General features: G+C 41.0%; 1 protein-coding gene across 2 annotated transcripts in view; it reads right to left on the bottom strand.

Moving 5' to 3' along the window:
- Positions 1–18,620, bottom strand: part of ROCK2 (Rho associated coiled-coil containing protein kinase 2) — a 102,740-nt gene extending 84,120 nt beyond the window's left edge. For both annotated transcript variants that reach the window (XM_054569630.1, XM_054569636.1), the window contains exon 1: positions 18,002–18,620. In XM_054569630.1, the coding sequence (XP_054425605.1) occupies positions 18,002–18,142 (141 nt within the window). In that variant the 5' untranslated portion in view covers positions 18,143–18,620. The remainder of the gene's footprint in view (positions 1–18,001) is intronic.
- Between the last annotated feature and the right edge of the window lie 1,553 nt (positions 18,621–20,173).

Below are 20,173 nucleotides of genomic sequence, written 5' to 3'. Positions count from 1 at the left end.
AGTAATATTTGGGGAGTTTGCATTTTTATTCTAAGCATAAGATCCCTTGTAGATGGAAAGGAAGCAGCTTCAAATGAAGCTGTTTAAAATGGGTAGAATTTGGGAGGAGCCCTGACCATCATGGCTCAGTTGGTTGGGCATCATCCAGCAAAGCGAAGGTTCCTGGTTCAATTCCCAGGCCAGGCACATGCCTGGGTTGTCGGTTCATTCCCTGGTTGGGATGCGTGCGAGACTGACCAACAGATGTTTCTCTCCTTCTCTTCCTCCCTCCCTTACCCTCTCTCAAAAATAAATAAATTTTTTTTTTAATTGGGAGAAAAGGGAGGAGTCAGTGTCTATAGACAAGGCTGGAGAAGGCAGCAGAAGTCAGATCATTAACAATCTTGTAAAAAATAATGAGCATTTTTAACTTTTCCCTGATTGAATGGGAAATTAGCTATTTACGTATGTTAAGTTTGGGAACAACATGATTTTACTTCCATCTTACAATAAGTAGTTTGGTTACAGAGTAGAAAATGGATAGAAGGCTAGACAAGTTGGAAGAAAGAACACCAGAAACAATAATACCATAACAATCTAGAAAAAATATGATGGTCACCTGAAGTAGAAAAATAGCAGTAAGGATTGAAAAGAAGTGAATCATTTTTAGGAGGTAATACTGATAGCATCTGGTGATTGACTGAATGTAAAGTAAAGGATGACAAAATACCCAGATTTCTTGCTTGATCCAAGCCAGATGGATAGTGGGAACAATCACTGAGTCTAAGATCAGAGAAAATGAAGGACATTTGAGAGCAAAGGAGGAAAAGAAGATAGTTATAGGTAAGTTATCTTGAAGTATCTGCGATATATTCAAGTGGACATGCTTACTAGGTAGCTAATGTGAGCCTGAAACTCAGAGACAAGCTTTCAGATGGAAAAACTGAAGTCATCAACATGCAAATGACAAAGAAAGCCCTAGAAATAGATACAAGCTTAAGAAGAAGACAAAGAATGTGTTAAAATGATAAGGAAAGCTCCCATTTATCAGAGGAAGAAGGGACAGCAAAGGGGCCTGAGGAGGGAGTTAGAAATGCTCTGAGTACTGTCCCAGAAGCCAAGAAAAGACAGCAAATTGAGAAGTATTGAGTACTTCTCAACATTCAATAAAATGGCAGCTCTACCAGCAAGGAAATCAGCATTATCTTGGAGCCAGCAGTGTTAGTGAGTGATGAAAGGGGAAAGATTATAGTGCACTAAGGAGTAAACAGATGTTTGGGGTTGTTTTGCTGCTAAGGGGAGGGGGCAGAAGCTAGGAAGAATTAAGATTTTGGTCTGGGAATAATTTGGTTTTTTGTTTTGTTTTAGGTGAGACATTTGAACAAGTTTAGCAAGATGAAAAAGGATCAGAATTAAGGGAAAGATTAAAGACAAACAGACAAAGCACAGTTGGAGAGTCAGCCTGAGACAGAAAAGACATCTCATCCAGTGAAACAGAAGGAAAAGGAAGAACAAATGGTACAGAGGAGATAAACTGGTGAGTCAAATAACAGGAAATTTAAGGGAGCTCCTTTGATGGCTTTTATTTTCTCAAGAAGCAGAAATACCATCTGTGGAGAATACTTTGTTTCTTAAGTTTAGAGGAAGAAAAAGAAATGTTAAAATAGCCCCAATGGAAATGAAAGAATTGCTCTGCAGCCCTGACACCTTGTGCAGGACCTGCAGACCATGAATTCAAAGCACCACCTGTCTGGGTAGTTGTGTGGCTTCTCTCCATCACTGTTCAACAAACGCCTTTCAGGCAGGCCAGAGAGACAAGCTGGTCCAAAATCTAGGTTTTACCAGATGCATATGACAGAAATCCAATGGGGCAAGGAAATGGGTGAGTTTAGCAAGAGGTAAGAAGTGATGGACAATGAATTCTTGCTTGCTTATACAGGAAGTATTTGGTGGAGAGAGGTCAAAGGACTGCAGGTGTCAAAAGCATCAATGAATAGATTTAGTAAAAGGAAAAAAGAATCGTCAGGAGCAGAATGTTTAGATTAATAATCTCAATGGTAAAGGTGATTTCACATAATGGAGATGTCTAGAGTAGCTTCCCAGAAGTGAAATGAACTAAGTGAAGATAAAAAGGGATGAGGAAACTCAGCAGTCAGGGTCCTGGGTACTCTGCTCACATGACACTGAATTCACCTGGAATGCTGGCACAACCTTGAATGGAAAGGAACACTGTGAACCAGAAGCCTACGCCTTCAATGAGCAAGAGATGTATACTCCAACGACATGAGACCTAAGAGGAATTTTAACAGAAAGGTTTTACTGGCACCGTGTACAAAGTAATAAGGAAACCCCCTCCTACTCTTTCCTACACTGAGATACGTAGAGAGTAAAAGAAGGTACAAGTTCCAGTTAGAGAGGGCTTTCCCTCAGGAGAATGACAGGTGTTATTTAAGCAAAGATAAGGTAATATTCAATACAGAATTTGAAGATGCAAGTAATTATGTTACCCTTAGAACAAGGGTGGGAAATGTTTGGAAAGGAGGGAAGAGTAGGTTAGGGGAACAAAAGTAAGATGAGAATGTGTATTAAGGGCTTGTGTCTTGGGGCAGGAAAAGACAACAATGAAATGAGATTTGGTGAGGTCACTTCAAGGGAAGGTAGCTACTCGACAGATCTCAAAAGTTCTCTGGTAAAGACATCAGCCCTCTCAGGAATCAGCCAGCGCTTGGAATAACTGCAATTAGAAAAGTCTCCCTAGTATGTGAGAAGACTCATACCTTTTTGGAAGGAGCCAAATGAAGTTTGGATGAGTTGTGCTGGCTTAAATCTACATGTGAAGGCCATCAGGCAAAAGCCTTACCTGGTCTGTAAGAACTAAACAACGCTCACCCTCTATCTCAAATTGTAGAAATCAATACTTGTCCTTGAGCAGTAAGTGACCCCAATTTGAAGCTTTCCTGTTTCACAACACCTAGTAGGGTGTGATAAAGAAATTTTTAAAGTCTCAAACCAAGTAAGACATTTCTCCTTTAGACTTGATTCATTTGTAAAATTAAAGGGTTGAACTAGAACTGTTACCATTAAGTTAAGAGCCAACCCTTCCCCTCCCGCCAAAAAGGAGGAGGCAATAAACCTTACATATGGATGCCCAGTTGGAAATCAGACTAACATTTTGATAAAGCTTCTTAAACCCATACTAAGTGCTACGGGCTTTGTGCTAGATACCGGTAAGAGAGATAGAAATGACTATTACATAACTACATGAGATGATGCATATTAACTAAACTTATTGTGGTAATCATTTTGCAATACATGTAAGTCAAGTCATTGCTGTACACCTTACACTTACACAATGCTGTATGTCCATTACATCTCAATAAAACTGAAAGAAAAGGAAGAAATTATATTAAAGGACTATGCCCCATTACCCTAAAAACTAGGAGGTTTTAGTGCCCATATTGCCAATAAACTGAGATATAAAAGTTAAAAAAAAATGAATACATGTTCACACCCCTAGGACCTCCTAATCTTGTCTATAAACCACAACACAATATGATTATAAGAGCTTGTAAGAGCCCTGCCCAGTGTGGCTTTGCGTCGTCCCACAGAGCGAAGGGTCACCAGTTTGGTCCCTGGTCAGGGCACGTGCAGGAGGCAACCAAAAGATGTTTCTCTCCCTCTTTCTCTCCCTCTTTCTAAAAATAAATAAAATCTTTAAATGAAAAAATCATTGCTTATAAGAAATATAAAGTGGTATGTGAGCAAAGAAGAGGAAAAAAGTCACTCCCTAGGACTGGGAGAAAAAGGAATTAGAGGAGACCTCAAAGAGAAAATAAATTTAAGGTAGATCTTAAAGGACAATTAAAACCCAGGAATGATTAATAACAGGTGATCAGTCTCATTAGTAATCAAATATTAAAATGTACATAAAAACAGAGGAATATAGTGGATTTTTTTCCTCTAACAGATTGGCAAACAATGTAAAAAGCTGAATGAAGTATGTGTGCCACATCACTATGGGGAAAGTTCTATTTGCTACAGTCTTTTAAAAAGGCATATTGAGATTATCATGGAATTTTAAATTTGCACACACTTTAACAATTCCATTTCTAGATATCTACAAAAATATTCACATATATGCACAAAAACATTTACAATGATGTTTGCTGCAAGCAGTGTTTATAACAGAAAAACAAAACAAAACAACCCTGAATGTCCATCCATATTGTTAAACTAAAATAAATTATGGCAAATCCAGACACTGGAATACTCCACAGCTCTTAAAAACCACTAGCTGAATTATAAATTCTGACTGGACAACCTCCAAAATAAATTTAAAAGGCAAATACAGAACAACAGATACGGTATAGCTGCATTTTGATATTTAAAAAAAAAAACCACCCTGCAAGTATTAGTGTTTTTTCATATGCAATGAAAATAGATGTACCGTCATTTTTTTATATGCACAGAAAAAGGGAAAGTGACACACTAACATGTTACAAAGTGGTTGTCCTCAAATATTGAGGTCAATGGGAGAGAGGGCTAAGAAGGGAACTTTTATGTTACATACACTTCTGTAATTTTTTAATTTTTTTAAATAGGCATGAATTACTTTTGTAATTATAAAAAATGAAATTTGTTTTGTTTATTTTTTGTAAGCTGACAAAGCAGAGAAGGAAAGGGATCATTCCAGGGAGAGAAAAAAATTAAAGAATAAAAAGTACACGGTATATTCAGTTACCAGCAAAAGGATGTTTGCCTCTATCCCTGGTCCTGCTCACTTTCCACTTCTCTGAAGATGCCTTATCCCCGAAATCCCATCATCTGCAAGCCATAAACCTCACCAAGACCTTGCCCTGATATTCTATCCTGGTCCTAAGTCCCTTCCAAAACCCCTCCCTCCTCCTTTTATTGATGGAGACAGAGAGGTAGGCACCTAAGCATTGACAAACCACAGGAAAGTAGTCTATGCTGAAGTCTCTATTTTAAGAAAAACCACTGAAATAATTTTTTTTAAAAAAGAAATAGATAAAAATTCATTTCCTAATTCATAAATGCCACCACAGGGGAAAGTATATAAAATTTATCATCATAACAATGGTTACCAATCGGCTTCTCCCTACATTTATTTTAATTATGCCTGGATACTTATCCAGCTCTTCCTAGCCTACAAAAGTATAAATTCTAATTCCATGAGGTTGTTAAATGGTTAGCAATAGACTCAAGACCCAGCTGTTACCAAATCCTAAACTCTAAAATCATCTTTGAAACTACATGATCCAAGGAACCAAAGCAGTTACTGATTACTACGATGGCCATCAGTAAAATGACCACATAAGGTACTATTATTCTATTTGTATATACTTTTCTACACGATAAAATTATAATTATCCTGGTATATCTAAGGACTAAAATCTGTATTACTGGTAAGACAGCATAACATATGCAGTTTGCATATTCCAAACTATTCTTCAGAGCTGTTTCAAAATGTACCTTTCTTACAAAATGTAGGACAAAAGTTGCTTAATTCAGCCACAGGTGAGAATTGCTGATACAACCTAAGTGCTCCTCAAACCTTCTGCGAAGTATGATTAACATTTTTGGAAGTGAATAATGCAAAGGTTTAAAAATTCTATCATAACTTTTCCTTATATTTATATATCATGATTGCTTAAATTTTATATTACATACAAACACCAGACTCTATTGATAATTCAAAATCATAACTACTTAAAAAATAAAATAAACTTTAGCTGGGAAAAAGTGATACTTGGAATGCAATAGAATAATCCAAAAAATGAATATAAACAAATATTCACCCAATGCAATTAATTATCCTCAGTGAATTAAAAAAATTAAAATGCCAATTACTTTATACTTTAGAGAGCCTAGTATTTGCCAAGGAATGTGCTACCTTTTTATGGGGGAAAAAACAGGTTATCACCAGGAAATTGATTCTGCATGCAGAGAGATACCCTTTTAAAGACACTTACAGGCATAGCCCTGGCTGGTGTGGCTCAGTGGACTGAGCACCAATCTGCAAACCAAAGGGTTGCAGGGTTAGATTCCCAGTCAGGGTACATGCCTGGGTTGCAGGCCAGGTCCCCAGTTGGGGGTGTGTGAGAAGCAACCACACATTGCCATTTCTCTCCCCCTCTTTCTTCCTCCCTTCCCCTCTCTCTAAAAATAAATAAAATTTTTAAAAAACAGACAGGCATATATAACATACACTATTTTACAAATAGTTCTTCAACAGTGTGTAAAAAAGCTGAAGTTCTGTGCAGTTTACAGAACACCGGCACATATAATTAGTTTCTCACTGGATTTAAATCCACGTCTTGAGGCAGACAGATAAAGTCTTATAAAATATCACCTGTAGTCAGGAAGATAATAAAACATCTAATTAATTAATACTAGTCTTAGATCTTCTGACTTCAAAGCCAGTGTTCTATCCATTTTACTACTCTGCTTCTATTATAAAAATACTCTTAAAAACAATCAACGCATTTCCCCTCATTTTTATCCATCTTTACTACCCTAGATCACACACAAAAAAATTACTTTAAAAAATTAACTTGTATTTTCATATTAATTAATTCAGGTTAAACAGGGTCCATTTTGACTTTTGTTTTCACTAATTTTAAAGAGAGAAAGGAAGGGGGAGAAACTGACATAGACAGAAACATCAATTTTGGCTGTTCCACATAGTGATGTGTTCATTGGTTGGTTCTTGTGTGAGCCCTGACCGGGGATGGAACCTGCGGCCTTGTCATAACAGGGCAACGGTCTAACCAGCTGAGTGACCTGGCCAGAGCCACTGACTTACAATTCCCTGTCCAATCCCCTCCAAAAAAATGGTAATTAACTTCTTAAAAATTTATTCAGTGTTTTATGTTATAACTTCCCTCTAAAGGAAATTTCATAAGCTAATTTTGTACTAGTTTCCTTTTATTAGTTCTAAATTTAGTTTTATGTGCATCATCCGTTGTTCTCCTATTATGGAAATGTCTCAAGTATGGAAAACAAATCTGTTTCCAGTAATGCCTTCAATTTGTAATATTACAGCTTCGTCCCCATTACAAAATATATGGTTGCAACAGAAACTGTTTTTTAGAACTACCAGCAACATCCTTTCAGTGAGTTTTCTCATTCTTTTATAGTGTATCATCTTTCTTTTGTGACTAAATTCTTCAATAGCTTAAATATAACATTAATAAAACATATTCATACTCTAATTTTAAATGTTGCAATCATGACTTATATATTCCTTTTAAGCTACAGTCAGAAATAATGCCTTAGAATTTTTTAGCATGGACATGCCATAACAAATCATGAAGAATCAAATTAAATTGCATTTTGTCAAATATTTAGAAATGCTGCTACATCTTGTACACTGAGGTGTTATGGAATAGGGATTCTAATCACCATATTGTAAAATGTTTCTAAATCAGAAAAGCACTTCCAGTGAAATGTTAGGACATGTAACAGGCTTCTAAAGATAAATGCAGAAGTTAATTAAGTCACTGAAAGAAGGGCCGCCCAGTTTCAAATTAGCCCACATCTGTAGTTACTTTTCTATTCAGCAACAATTTAAAAAGGATGGATACATTTAAAAAGATAAACTGTTACAAATTTTACCACTTTAAAGACATTGTTACTATGTCATAGATACTAATTAATTGTGCCTTGGCCACAAGTATGTGCAATTTTATTAGCCACAAGATAAAATAAAATCTACAAAAAATAAGTTGGTATTTCAAATACTAAAAAAAGACAAAAATTACAACTGTGTAACTATCATAAGAGTCAATACATGTGAATTTTAATTTATAAATTTCTGAAATTTTAATTTATAAATTTCTGAAATATGTACATAACCCTGAAAAAACAAAATAGCCAAACAGCAGGAAATCTGATATACAAATACATGAGAGGATGGGAAATACAGATGCCTTATCTATTGCCTGTAAATCATTTGGTGGTGTGTGTGTGTTTGTCTGGCTATCTTTTTGTCTTCACCCAAGAACATTTTTTTCATTGCTTTTAGAGACAGAGGAAGGGAGTGACAAAGAGAGAGAAACATCAATGTAAGAGGAAAACATGAACTAGTTTTCTCCGGCACATGCCCAGTAGAGGGGATCAAACCCACAACCCAGGCATGTGCCCTGACCAGGAATCGAACCTGCAACCCTTGGGTTACAAAAGAATATGCCAACCAACTGAGCCACACTGGCCAGGCCTGGTCATCTCTTAATTTTAAATGCTATGAAAAAAATAATTGCAACGAATGTGTGCGTTAAAAAATCTAAACAATATGTCTTAAATGAGATGATTACTTAATGTAAACAATAACTTAAAAGCTGCTTTGAAAATACAATTTCAGCCCTGGCCTGAGAGAAAAGAAAATTTCAAAATAGATTAATATAAGGGTTTTGAATATTTTACATTTTTTGCTTGTTTTTAAAGAGACCACAAAATAATTTTTAATGATTTTATGATTTTTTTAAATGCAGGTACAATCACAAATATACATACACCATCTTGCTGTAGGTGCTATGCTCTGAAAGACAATACATTTCTAAATTAAATCAACTGTCAATGATTAAACAAACTGTCACTATTTTTCCTGTAACCATTTATTAAATATGAAGTCAAAATTATGTATTTCTAGGCCAATAATTCTCTGTAGACTGTATTTCTCACAAAAGGACAAGATGTAATAACATTTCTATATTTAAGTTTTGTATTATATTTTATCACAATAAAAAAGGTTTTTCATTTCTATTTGATGTGTCTTGTCTGATTCTCTCCCTTCAGAAAAGCTTGGCAAATTAAATTCCCTTCTAAAATATGAAAAAAAGCCTTAGTGTGATTCCTATGGATCTCTAAAAGAAGATATAAAGTGAAGTAACCCTTGACAGTTCATAAAATCTTGCATCTCTCCATGTGCCAGCCTTTTCCACAAATACAATTCTGTGTGCCAAAGAGACCTCAACTAGTATTTGTTTTCAGCTTTCTCAATCAGTCACTACAAGAAACACCACCTAACTCTGTTCCTCAGCCTGTATGTTACCTGCATCAGAATCATGTGAGATACTTGTTTAAATGTAAACTCCCGACACCTACAAACCGTCTAAATCAGAAGATCTGACACCATTTCCATCAAGCATCCTAGTTGTGATTCTGGCTGCCATCAGATAAATCTAATTTTCTGGCTTCAACCAAGCCTCAGCAAGCCACAAAAGTAAAGGAAGAAAAATAACCCCTAAGCATTCACCTTTTCTCAGATACATTTGGGACCCAAAGGCCCCTCTGCCAATCTCTGAATCCCAGTACTGCACCCCCAGGTGGTTGCCACGCCTTTCTGCGCTTGAGAATCACCATGAGACTCCTACAACTCCTGATCTCTGGGTCGTACCACACAGGAGTTGCGTTAGAATGCCTGGGGTGAGAGCCAGCCTTGAATATTTCCGAAGACCTCCAGGTGAGACCTATGTATTCCAGGGTTTGGAAACCACTGCCTAACCTATGGGACTAGGAAGATACAGATTAGAAAAATCTTAATTTAAAAACAGGGTGTAAATTATTTTGGTATTAGGTTAAATTTTCTCTCTCTCTCTCTCTCTCTCTCACACACACACACACACACACACACACACACACACGGTCTTCTTTTTATTTCAATCCAGTAGGGAAATTTTTTAATGCATTTATTAAAGCTCCTTTAAGATTATTTTTGAATATAAGACAAAAAAATGGTTTCCCACTGAATACAATATAGGATCATAGCATACATAAAGTTCAGAGAAAAGTTCATTACCTGATTTGCACATTAATTTCAATGATTCTATTTTGAGAAATATAGTAATTGAGAAGCCAAAATTCAAAAATTCAAAGTTCCGCTTTTAGATATTTAAAAGCAACTCTGAATATTCAAACAAATGTTTCTAAATTTAAAATAGTTGCAATATTACCATTAACACTAACTTTTGTATTTTGCATTATCTCTTTTCTCTGTTCCCGACTTGGTATCTCATTTCCTTGAAAGAAAGTTATAATTTTTATGTCTTTCCCTCTAATCTTTACTAATTCTCATAGATTCTGATTATATGGGACCTGTTAGCATCTGATGAAACCTAATAGTTCACCAACAAAATTTTTTTTTACATCTTGACTCTTTCAACAAAGGCGAACTAGTCAACCATAACACAACACCATTTTTTTAACCATTCAACTTCAACTTGAATTTAATTCACTATGTACACAATAAAATATGGCCATATATATTCAAGTGTATAAAAGTCCAAAGTGCCACAAAGCTAACTCCAAAATAATGTTATTCCAAAATGGTGAAACATTTTTCAAAATCATATGAATGTTTAGACATCTAATACTTTAAATATTTCTTCAAGGGTTTCACATACAAAAACACATTTCACTAAATCATGCAGGCCTCAAAGTTAATGACAACTGTGCTTAGTGTACTTTCCTTTCAGAAAAATAAATATCACTACAACCAAAAATGTTTTTAATTCATCTTTAATACATTTAGGCATCTTAAATTGTTAAAAAGTTATCTCCTAAAATTTCCTTCATTGCTCAAATGTCCCATATGTGATTCTCTTTAATAAAAACTCGAAAAAATTATAATCATAAAGCTAAAGGAGAAACTTCAATTGCAATAATTATGCTTTTGATAGCAATTCCTCTGCTGGGAATATACGTTAAGAATCTTGAAACCAATTCAAAAGAACTTACGCACTCCGTTGGAAACAGCCTAAGTGCCCACCAGTAGATGAATGGATTAAAAAACTGTGGTATATTTATACATTGTATACAATACTATACAGAAGGAAAGAAGGAAGGGAGGGAGAGAGTGAGAGAGGGAGGAAGGGAGGGAGAATACCTACCCTTTGCGACAGCAGAGCATGGATGGAACTGGAGACTTAAGCTAAGTGAAATAAGCCCGTCAGTGAAAGACAAACATCATATGACTTCACTTGTAAGAGGAATCTAATGAACAAGATAAACTAACGAGCAAAACAGAACCAGAAACGTGGAAACAGAGAAAAGACTGAGAGCTGCCAGAGGAAAGGTAGGAGGGAGGAATGGTGGAAAGAAGGGGAAGGGACTAGTCAAAAAACATGTATGAATGACCAATGGACATGGACAACAGAGTGGGGATGAACTGTGGGAGCAGGGGGTGGGCAGGACGGAAGAGGGCAAAGGGGGAAAATTTTTCTTTTAACTTTATAAAAAATAATCATACTAAAACACATGGCAAATCAGTAGAGTCATATCTGATACACTATGCACAAATAAGACAGGTACTTTTACATTTGAAAAGAACACTGCTCCTTCGTTACATTCCAAAACTCTGCATATAATGTAGTCCTAAAAATCAGTATCTGATGCCAACTGTGAACAAGAGGAGGCAACAATTGTATATAGAGGTTAAATTTAGATGGGTGCTCAATGTATAAGCCAAAAGTCAAGTATAAGATACAGTGTTTAAAACATCCTTTGGAACCCACTCTCACAGGAACCAAGTTAAAAAATTTAACACTAACAATTGTTTCCTGATCGTTATGTAGAACAGAAAAGTATAAAGACAAATGTTGGGTCGAGATGACAGAAAGAAGTTTAGAAGTCTATTCAACATGCTCAGAAGGAAAGATGAGCACATAAATGAAGAAACACTCAAAGGACATACATTTAAGTCAGAAATACTTCAACTTGATCCGTAGCTTAGAAATAATCCAACTACCTGGCTGGTGTGGCCCAGTGGATTGAACACAGGCCTGCAAACCAAAGGGATGCTGGTTCGATTCCTAGTCAGGGCACATGCTTGGGTTGTAGGCCAGGTACCCAGCAGGGGGCACATGAGAGGCACCCACACATTCATGTTTCTCTCCCTCTCTTTCTCCCTCCTTTCCTCTCTCTCTAAAAATAAATAAATAATCCTTTTTTAAAAAAGCAAAATATAGTATTATCATAAAAATAAAAAAATTAACTCAACTAGTAAAGACTGCCATTAACAGGGTCTACACATCTCAGCAAGGCTCATTTGTCACTGGGAAGCAAAAGGTATTATAGCAAGGTCTGGAGGCTTAGCATTAACTAGGCCTTTCAAGTGGAGACTCTAGCCAGTAGGATAATTCCCCCTACAAAAGACTCCCACCTATATTTATTTGTATTCTATTTTTTTTAAACATTGAAATTGGCCTGTGGTATACAAAATGAAACTCCCTTTACCCAATTACACTGATGATACTTCAGTAAAAATTAAGAGAACAAGCAAAATTAACAAGCACATGAAACAGTGCTCAGCATCACTTGTCATTAGTAAAATACACTACAGTGACTATAATCACAAAGACAGACAATAGTGTTCTCTAAGGATGTGGTGAAACTAGAAGCCTCATAAAATAGTGCAGCTATTTTGGAGAACAGTTTGTCAGTTTCTTAAAAGTTAAGTGTAAGTTCACTGTATGACCCAGCAATCCCACTCCTTGAAATCTAGCAAAAGAAATAAAAACATATGTCCACACACATGGTGAATTCGTAAACAAACTGTGGTACATCTATATAATGGAATATTGTTCAGCAATTAAAAACAAAATATTGACATAGGCTACAGCATAGATGAACCTCAAAAAATTGTGCTAGGTGAAAGAAGCCAGAGCAAACAACTGTATATTGTATGATTCTACTTGTATAGAATTTCCAGAAAAGAAAAATTTAGACACAGGAAACAGATCAGATGTTGGCCGGGAGCAAGGACTGGCTGCAAACATGCTCAAGTGAATTTGAGGTGATTAATGAAAATGGATTGTGATGATTGTTGCACAACTCTACAGTTATTGAAAATCAGGGTGATACTTACAATGGGTAAATTTTATAATATGTATATTGTACCTCAATAAAAAGAACTAGCAAAGCTGATAAACAATGACACCTATGGTTTAAAAAAAACAACAAAAACCCTTCTGACTATTCTCAAATGCTAGACTTTTATTTCAGAGCTAAATGTAAGCACAAATAGGAGAGTGAAATGTGCCTTGTCAATCGTACTGCATCTGCAGGTTACATTTTTTTATTCAATCAACAATTATCAAGGAATTATTGCAGGCAAGATACTGTGTAATGCTATCCTTTGCTACCAAACACCACTAGCAAATGTAAAAGAAAAACTACCATAACTCTAAATTCCCTTACTATAACTATTTTAAATAAGATGCAAAGGGAAAAAGAAAAATGAAGCATTTGGGTTTATTAGAAAAAAGAAAGATTATTACAAACAGTAAATAAAGGAGTGGAGGGTAAATACAATAATTAAGCAATAATAATACAAGAATAAACTGTTTCAAAAACTCTCAACTATAAAACCCCTTCTGCCCGCCCTGTACTTTAAAGCTAAATAAAAGTGCTAGCCATCAGTATGCTTGATAATACCTGAAAATTTTTTCAAACAGTCATTCATAGTGACTTCTAATAAGACTCCTGGTTTCTGATCAAAATCTCTCATGCCCTTTAGTTTTGGTTTTACTTTTATTTGTTATTGGTAATATTGCCTTATTATTAATAAGAGCCAACATACTAAAATGGTATCATTTTAAAGAATTTCGCCCCGTGCCCTGGCACTTGTGGCTCAGTTTGCTGGTGTCTTCCTGCAAACCTAAAGGTCTTGGGTTGATTCGCGGTCCAGGGCACATGCCTAGGTTATAGGGTCAGTCCTTGCTTGGGGCACATAGGAAAGGCAACCAATCGATGTTTCTCTCCCTCTTTCTCCCTCCTTTCTCCTCTTTCTCTAAAATCAATAAACATGTCCTAGAGTGATGATTTAAAAAAAAAATCTCACCCTGTGAACCCACCATTTCATCTGCTCTTACTCATGAAGAGTGGTTTCAACGCAGGCAGTACCTAGGTATATGAGAAGGAACTGGATGTTTAACCAGGAGAAAAGTTAGAGAGCAGGGGGAACAGATGACACATGATAAATGATAAAGCTGTGCAGCTCTCCACACGAAGTGTCTTGACTTCACCTAAAATACTGAATAAAAATTAGCTTAAATCCTTTCCAAGACAAAATGTTTCAGCACAATCCAGAAAATACCCAAATCACAATTCATTTTTCCTACTTGACCTCCAATTAATTCTACCACCCAAACCTATCCTCTCTGCACATACAAATGTTTACACATCTCCCTTCCTACAGAAAGATAAAAAATGAGTGTCAGGAACATAGATCAAAATGTTTACTTGGGAAGTACTTTAATATCTCTTCAAGCAGGAGTATATTTCTATAGCTAACTCCTTTTACCTAATAATTGTTCATTCAACAAATATTTATAGGTGACAACAATAGGAAGACAAAAAAGATCCATCTCCCAAAAGAGCCCGCATTCAGTCCATTAAATAAATTAAAAAACCAAGAAGTATGTCTATTAGAAGACAACACAGTGTATGAAGCATTCCTCATCACAATCTTCCAAGTCGTTAAGATACAGCCAACCCTGTTCTGCTGTTTCCATCTAAATAAAGCACTGCTGGAGGAGGCTCTGCTATTCATTTCTATGACATAACAAACCACCCCAATAAAAAATCGTTAGAAATTAGTTCCAAGTCTATAATCTCTTTAAAATAGTGAAGGAAGTTAGACATTGAATACTAAGTGATCAATTAACTAAAACAAAAAAAAAATTGTAAAGCACTTTGGATATCTAAACAAGCAACTCACACCTTAACCAAAATGAAGCAATAAACTATATAATCATTCTTGGACTTAGAAACATTTCCCAAAAGATTATCAATGATGAACCAAAAATGAATCTCAGTATTTCCTTTTTGTCACACAAATACATGTATGGAGATAAAAGCTAATCATTGTGACTCAAATGTTTTCCCAAAGATAAGTGAGGATTATTTGGGACAACCAACTGCATAATTTATCATACTTTAAAGAGAAGGGGGGGAAAAAGTACAGGTGAGAGAATGACTCTCATCAAGGATAAAATGAGAAGAGACAGTTTTAGAAGAATCCCAAACGCCACCATGATTTCACATTGATTTAAGTATTACACTTCATATAAACTGACCTACCAACAGAAAATGTTATTTTTTGTTTTTCCCCAAAAGTTATAAAATTGCTCTGAGTCATTCACATTCTCTTCATGTAAACCTTATCATTGACAGCTCATATTTTTTAATGTCAGGATAGGATTGTAAATACAGTTATAGAGTAATATTTCCATGAAGAAACTCAAGAGACCCAAATGAAAACCAAACCCATAATTATTACTCTCCTTCCCCAAAGCACCAGTCTCCAAAGTGGAAGTTTTATGACAAGAATACAGAGTTATAAACAGAGGCTCCGCATTAATGTTTTGGGAACTCTAATAGTCAAATCTTCTGATAGTTTTTGTACCCCTGCATCATCAGAATTCCAAATGGAATAAAAATAACACTACAAATAAAACCATTATAAGCCCAGGCTGGGGAGCTCAGTTGGTTAGAGCACTGTCCTGAGGACGCGCCAAGGTTACGGGTTCGATCCCAGTCAGAGCACAGAGAGGACTGCATCAGCGGGTGGGGCAACAAACAGACATTTCTCCCTCTCTCTATTAATAGAAATGTTTTAAAAATAAGTGAAACCATTTAGTACTAAAAGAAAATTCAGGTATATGATATCACAATCTTGGTCATGGAGAATGTCCTCGGCATGACACCTAAGCCAGGAATCACTCTACAATGAGAAAACTGAGCACTCTGACTACATAAAAGTTTCTACTATTTATAAAGTATTAAAAAAAGGACAAAGCACATGTACCATGTAATTTTATGTACTTTTCATATTTTAATTTCTTCAGACATGTATTTATTACCAAAATGTTAACTTAAACAGTGGTTATCTCTATGTGAGGAGACTATGTACAGGGTGGGGCAAAAGTGGGTTTAGAGTTGTGAGTACAGGAAACAGTTTATTCTTGTATTCTTATTATTTATTATATTATTTTCCATACAAACTGTAAACCTACTTTTGCCCCACCCTGTATTTAAACTAAAAACAGCAATGACAGAATCTGATGTCAACTGTCATGCCAGCAATATGTCACCTTAAATGTGTAAAGCGTTTTGACTACACACACATGCGCGCACACACATATACATATACATATATAGGTAGATTACTGGTCAAGAAATGAATGGACTGAATTGTGCACTGAGCATGTACAATGTTTGATTTTTAAAAATGGCTTTCATTTTAATACTTTTGAAAACACTGTAGTAAAACAGAATGTAAGGCTCTGGCTGGGGAGCTCAGTTGGTTACAGAATCGTCTAACACACCAAGGTTGTGGGTTCTAACCCTGGTCAGGGCACATGCAAGAATCAAACCATGAATAAAGTGGGACAACAAAGTGATGTTTCTGTCTCTAAGATCAATAAGTTAGAATTAAACAAAATAAAAGATTGTATATTACACATACAAATAGCTTAGGTTCAAGCTCAGAAGAACCCTAATGCTTATGAGTAACATCAGTAAAGACCCAAGACATGAAAGTGAAAAAATTTCTATCTGGGATTGAGTATGAACCTGAGGAATACTTGCGATGTGCTGTGCTATTTTTAACTGAACTTTCTGGCCTTGGGTCAAAGTTCTGCGAGCAAAATGCCACAGTGAAACCGCTGGGAGGGGAGCCCAGAGGCTCGCTCTGGCCTGGGAGCAGCTATGCCCTTCGGGTGACCAGTCCGGCCCCCCGCGAGGACGCCCAGGTGTGCAGAGCGCCGCGCTCCCGTGAGAACACGCCGCGCCCCACGCGCGCGGAAAGCGGACAGGGCCCAGGACGTCGGACGCCCGCACGCCCAGCGAGGGGCCTCCGCCGCCGGCTCTGCCCTTTGGCCCCGCGGCACTGAGTCACTGCAAACGACTCCAGAACCTCAAAGGCCCGCCAACCGCTTCCGAAGAAAAGGCGCTCGCTGCAAAGGGAGGAGACGCCGTTTTTCTCAGCACTGGGTCGCTAGGTCTCTTCCCGCCGGGAAGCGGCTGAACGTGATGAGTTATGGCAGGGAATTAAAAAGAAGTCAGAAACCACGGATCGCCCGCCCGGGCTCTAGTCCTCCGCGGCTCCTCTGGTATCCAAGGCGTCTCGTTCGCTGTCCCCTCCCGCCCAGGGTAAACCCCACGCCCCCGGCCCCAGAAACGCCCTCCGGCTGCTCGCCGACCGCACCGTCCGCGCGCCGCGACGTGCGTCCCAGCAGCTACGACCCACCGGCGCCCGCCCGGCAGCGCCCGTCTAAATCGCCCGGCGCGGTCCCGTCCCCACCGAGAGCCCGGGAGCGGGCTCGACGCGGCCGCCGACGGGTATTCCAAGGCCGCCGCGGGGAAGAGACACGAGGAACCGGGTTTACCCCGCTCTAGAACTCAGGCCGTTCCGGAGCTCGGGCGCCGGCGTCTCGGGAAATGGAACGCCCAGGAATCCTAGGGCACTAAACTGCGACAACGAGCGTTCCAAGGCGGCTGAACGCGCGCAGCCTTCCGCCGGGCGTCTCGGGATGCCAGGCTCCGCGCACAGCCGGAGGGAGGGCAGCACCCGCGGCGGGCGGGCGGGCGGGCAGGCACTCCCATCGGGGACAGCATCAGGTTGCCCCGCGCGGGGACCCAAGTCCCCTCGCACATGACACTCGCACGCCGGCTGCCCGGGGGGTATAAAGACGGCAAACCGTCCGCCCTACCGCCCCCAAACGCAGAGGGTAGGCGGGAAGGCGGATAGGGATGTTTCCTCCCAGGGCTCCCAGGAAGGGCCCGCCGGGTTTGACACCGGCTCCAGGGGGTCCCTGGCAGGAAGCAAAGGTGGCGCTCCACGCCGGGAGCTTGGTCGCCGACCCGGGCCCGGCTGCCGGAAGCGGGGCGGCGTGGGGCGAGACCTCCCCCACGGGTGGGGGAGCAGAGGGAGGCGGGCCAAGGGGGAGACTGGAGGTCGCAGCCCTTGCAGGGAGGGCTCCGGGCGCCGACCACCTACCAGCAAGCTCTCCACGTTGATGGGCGAGCGTGGGTCTCGGATCAGCGCCTCCAGCTTCCTCTGGCGGCTCGCGCCCGCCGCGTCCCCCGGCTCGTCCTCGGGGGCGCCGGGCATTTTCCCCGTCGGCGGGGGCCGGCTCATGCCGCCGCCGGGCCCGCCGCACTCCCGCTCCCCGCGCGCCGGCCCGGACGCCTCGGGGCCTAGCGCCGCCCCCGAACCGCCAGCTCCGGGCGGGGTTCCGCCCGGGCCCACGCCCGCCTCTAGCTCCGGCTTCGGGTCTCAGCGCCGGTCCGGGGCCTGGGGCTGTCCAAGGGGCCGGCCCGGCCCGGGAGGCCAGGAGCAGACGGCGGCGTCCCCGCCCCTCAGTCAGATTCGCGCCGCCGGGTCCGCTCGTCCGCCGTGAGCTCTCTCCCTCAGGACTCCGAGAGCGGGAGCGGCGCCGCCGCCGCGGAGCCCGAATCGCCCCGCCCTCCGGGGCTCGGGAGGCTGAAGCCCAGGCTCAGACAACTACGGCCGCCGCCAGTCCGCTCCCATGGTCGCCGCCGGCCGCTCCAGTCCCACAAGCCCGTTGCCCTCGCACACTCCCGCGCCGCGCGCAGCCGCTACCCACAAGCCCCTCGGCCGCGGTCGCCGGCGCGCCCCCGCAGCCCCGCCCCGCCCGACGCGCGCCCCCGCACGCCCCGCCCCGCCCTGTGCGCGCCCCCTTCGCGCCTCGCCCCCGCCTTCTCTCGACCCTTTCCTCGTTCTTTTCGCTTCCGCCTGTCCGCTCCGACACTCGTTTCTACATTTTGGGCCTCCCTCTTTCCCCCTGCCTCCTCCCCTGTCTGAGTTCTCAGAGGGTGAACGGCCGGGTGCGCGGTCACCGCCTGACTTGGCCCGCCGTGCTCCCCCCGGGGGGCGGGGAGAGCGCGCCCACGGCTGGGACCGGCCCGCGGCTACGCTCCCGCCAGACCCGGCCCCGGCGGACGACCTGGGGACTCCGAGGTCGACCCGACCACCCCCACCGCCCGGTCCCGAAGCCGCCGTGCGGGGGCGGGAGTGGGGGCTGGTGGAGGGATGGATGGGTCCGCGCCCCCCACCCCCGCCCGGCCCGGGCTGACTCAGCGCGCAGCTATGCGGGTCTTGCATCACCCGCGCCAAAATAATAGCGACCGCCAGTCGCTGCTCTCGCCTGCAGAGCTCGGCGCTTGCAGGGGGCCTGCCTGGGCCACCGAGATCTTACTGGGTAGGCTGGGGGGCGAGGAGGGGTGTGCAGTGGGAGTCGGAAACTGGACGAGAACAGGCGGTTGGAATTCTGGTCCTGGGGCAGGAGGGCCTGGCAGAGTTCCTTCCGGCCCCAGGGCACAAGTCCTGGAATTCCAAAAACCTTTCTGCGCCTGCCTAACAATCCTCTCCCAGCCTGGGCTGAAACCTTAATCACGAGACAACAAGAGAGCAATAGAAAAATGCTTTCCATCCGCAGGCCTTCGCGAGGTCCTTGACTTTTGGGGGGCGGAAGAGGGGTGGTTATAGGGGCCACTCCTCCACATTCCTGGCCCGTGCCATTGGCCAGATCCACCCAGGGCGCAATCTAAAAAATATGTGCCAAGAGCTATAAAACTGTTCATTGAACCCCTTTGACCCAGTAAACCCATTTAAGGAAGTAACATTTCTAAGGAAATGATCCAAAGGGGGAAAGAAGGGGGGCGAACTTGTATAAAGATGTTTATAGCAGGGCTGTTGAGAATGTTCATAATGGCCCAAACCTGGAATGGACCCAATTGTCCAGCCATTGGGGAAGAATCCAAACAAGCTCTGTCACATTAACGAAACCTGGCATATGTGCAAGATGCATGTCAAGCCCATGAAAGTTTTGGCAAGCACACGGAAAGATGTATCGCAAATAAGGTTAAATGAAACAAAGAATGCGAAATAGTTTGTACGCACTATTTAAAACTATGTAAAGTGAGCAGCTGGAAGAAGGAGGGAGACTACAGCTGTTTTTAAGTGGGATGTTTTTGCTGTAAAGATACTTAAGAGAACATTAAATTTTCAATAATTGAAAACTACTGTTAGATGGGCCACTCCAAAAAAAAAGTTACAATCTGATACCCATTAAGTAATGTCTTAAGAACCATTCTCACTGTCATGTCAGAGATAAGCCCACATTTGGCAACTTAGTTCTAAAGCCCT

This window comes from Pteronotus mesoamericanus, unplaced genomic scaffold (assembly GCF_021234165.1).
Source record: "Pteronotus mesoamericanus isolate MK-2021 breed Mesoamerican mustached bat unplaced genomic scaffold, CSHL_Meso_final contig_101, whole genome shotgun sequence".
Taxonomy (NCBI): domain Eukaryota; kingdom Metazoa; phylum Chordata; class Mammalia; order Chiroptera; family Mormoopidae; genus Pteronotus; species Pteronotus mesoamericanus.
The sequence above is the reverse complement of the archived record's forward strand: the minus strand, read 5'-3'. Positions and strand labels throughout refer to the sequence as shown.